General features: G+C 51.5%; 1 protein-coding gene across 2 annotated transcripts in view; it reads left to right on the top strand.

The window, feature by feature from the left end:
• Positions 1–2500, top strand: part of LOC113817683 (tryparedoxin) — an 88515-nt gene that overhangs the window by 5058 nt on the left and 80957 nt on the right. Inside the window, exon 2 of one of the 2 annotated variants that reach the window (XM_070125779.1) lies at positions 470–1274. In XM_070125779.1, coding sequence (XP_069981880.1) covers positions 1138–1274 — 137 coding nt within the window. In that variant the 5' untranslated portion in view covers positions 470–1137. The remainder of the gene's footprint in view (positions 1–469; positions 1275–2500) is intronic. The other variant, XM_070125780.1, reaches the window with a different exon arrangement.

The raw sequence follows: 2500 nt of genomic DNA, 5'->3' as shown, positions 1-2500 counted from the left end.
TGTTTTTTTTTGTTTTGTTTTGTTTTGTTTTGTTTTGTAGGTGTCATTGTTGTTATTATTGTTATTGTTTTTATTGTTATTGTTGTGGTTATTATTATAATTATTGTTGTTTTATTATTGTAATAGTTTTTGTCGTTATTTTAACATTGTTGTTATTATTGTTATTATTATTATTATTATTATTATTATTATTATTATTATTATTATTATTATTATTATTATTATTATTATTATTATTATTATTATCGTCATTATTATTATTATTGCCATCTTTATTATCATTATAATTATCGTTGTTATTAGGCATTACTATTATTATTTTTATTGTTATTATTATTATTGTTTTTATCATTTCATTACTGTAATTGTTATTGATTTTATTATATTTTTCCATTATTTGCTCGAGGAATAACCATAAATTGATGCACTTTCGATTATCTAAATTTACCCAAATCTCTGTATCCGTTAGATAGTTTCAAGAGAAGAAAGAGGGATAATTAGGAGTGAGAAAATAAAGAAGTGAAAGGAAATGGTTGTTTGATAAAAAGGAAACCTGAATTCTCGAGCCATTTCGTTGTGTTCAGAAAAATTTGATCGAAACCCTGGAATTAAATCTGGGAATTCTAGTAGTCCAAGTGTAAGAGAGAAGGAAAAGAGGAAAGAGAAAAGAGACATATAAGGAAGAAGAGGAAGAAGACGAGAGAGAAGGAAAACGCGGAAGAGGATCGAGTGATAAGGTTAAGGAAGCAAAAGAGGACTTCCTCCTCCTCCTCCACCTCCACATCCTCCTCCTCCTCCTCCTCTTTCTCTTTCACCACCAGCACCACCCCCTCCTCTTCTTCCTCTTTCTCTAACCCCACCTCCTCCACTTCGACCTCAACCTCTACCACCTTGTCCTCCACCACCTCCTCCACTTCTACCACCTTGTCCTCCACCACCTCCTCCACTTCTACCACCTTGTCCTCCACCACCTCCTCCTCCATCTTTGCCATCTCGTCCTCCTCCACCTCCACCACCTTGTCGTCCACCACCTCCTCCTCCACCTCCCCCACCTCCTCGTCCTCCTCCTCCACCTTAACCTCCTCCACCTCCTCCTCCACCTCAACCTCCACCTCTCCCACCACCTCGTCCTCCACCATGGCCCACCCGTCCTTGATCAAGAGCCTCGGGGAGCAGGTCCTGGGCCACAGCGGGCCGGTCAGCCTCAACGACATCAGCGGAACGGACCGCGTCATCGCCTTGTACTTCTCGGCACACTGGTGTCCGCCCTGCAGGTGAGTCGGTCGGGGGGTTGGGGTGAGGTGGGGGGGTTGGGAGGGTTGGGGGGGTTCAGGGGTGAGGTGGGGGGTTGGGGGGGTTAGGGGTGGTTGGGGGGTTGGGGGGGTTCAGGGGTGAGGTGGGGGTTGGAGGGTTTAGGGGGGTTGGGTGTGTGGGGGGGTTGGGGGGGTTGGGTGTGTGGGGGGGTTTGGGGTGAGTCGGTGGGTTGGGGGGGTTAGGGATGAGTCGGGGGGTGAGGTGGGGTGTTGTGGGCGTTGGGGATGAGTCGGGGGTTAGGGAGGTTGGGGGGTTAGGGGTGAGTCGGGGGGTTAGGGGGTTCAGGGGTGAGTTGGGGGGTTGGGGGGTTAGGGGGGTTGGGGTAGTTAGGGGGGTTAGGGGTGAGTCGGGGGTTAAGGGGTAGGGTGATTGGGGGTTAGGGTGAGTCGTGGGGTTAGGGGGGTTGGAGGGGTTAGGGATGAGTCGGCGGGTTGGGGGGTTAGGGGTGAGTCGGGTGTGTGTGTGTGCGGGGGGGGGGGTTAAGGGTAAGTCGGGGATGTGCGGGGGTTGGGGGCCAAGACGAGGCGAGTGGTGAGGTTGGGAGAGCCAAGGTGAGCCGAGTCGTGAGGTTGGGAGAGCCAAGGTGAGCCGAGTCGTGAGGTTGGGAGAGCCAAGGTGAGCCGAGTCGTGAGGTTGGGAGAGCCAAGGTGAGCCGAGTCGTGAGGTTGGGAGAGCCAAGGTGAGCCGAGTCGTGAGGTTGGGAGAGCCAAGGTGAGCCGAGTCGTGAGGTTGGGAGAGCCAAGGTGAGCCGAGTCGTGAGGTTGGGAGAGCCAAGGTGAGCCGAGTCGTGAGGTTAGGAGAGCCAGGGCGAGTCGGGGTCAGGTGAATCCGACCTTGAGGGAAGCGCCTCGTCTTGACCTAACTTTAATCACGTTATGCAAAGCTTAGGGGGTCAGGCGAGGGGGGTGGGGTGGGGGGGGAGGGTGGCGGGGGTTGAGTGAGAGGTTTCATGCAGCACCTTCTTACACGTGGTTAAAGATGTAGTAGTGAAGAAAAGGCTTGGCGGCGATTGGGGGCTGATTGGGACACGCGTGGGGGTTGTTGGCGATTGGGGGCTGATTGGGACACGCGTGGGGGTTGGTGGCGATTGGGGGCTGATTGGGACACGTGGGGGTTGGCGGCGATTGGGCTGGTTTGCGCCGGCCGCGATTCGGGGAAGGAGGTTGTAAAAGATGCACAATTTCAT

The sequence above is a fragment of the Penaeus vannamei genome, chromosome 9 (assembly GCF_042767895.1).
Source record: "Penaeus vannamei isolate JL-2024 chromosome 9, ASM4276789v1, whole genome shotgun sequence".
NCBI lineage: Eukaryota > Metazoa > Arthropoda > Malacostraca > Decapoda > Penaeidae > Penaeus > Penaeus vannamei.
The sequence above is the reverse complement of the archived record's forward strand: the minus strand, read 5'-3'. Positions and strand labels throughout refer to the sequence as shown.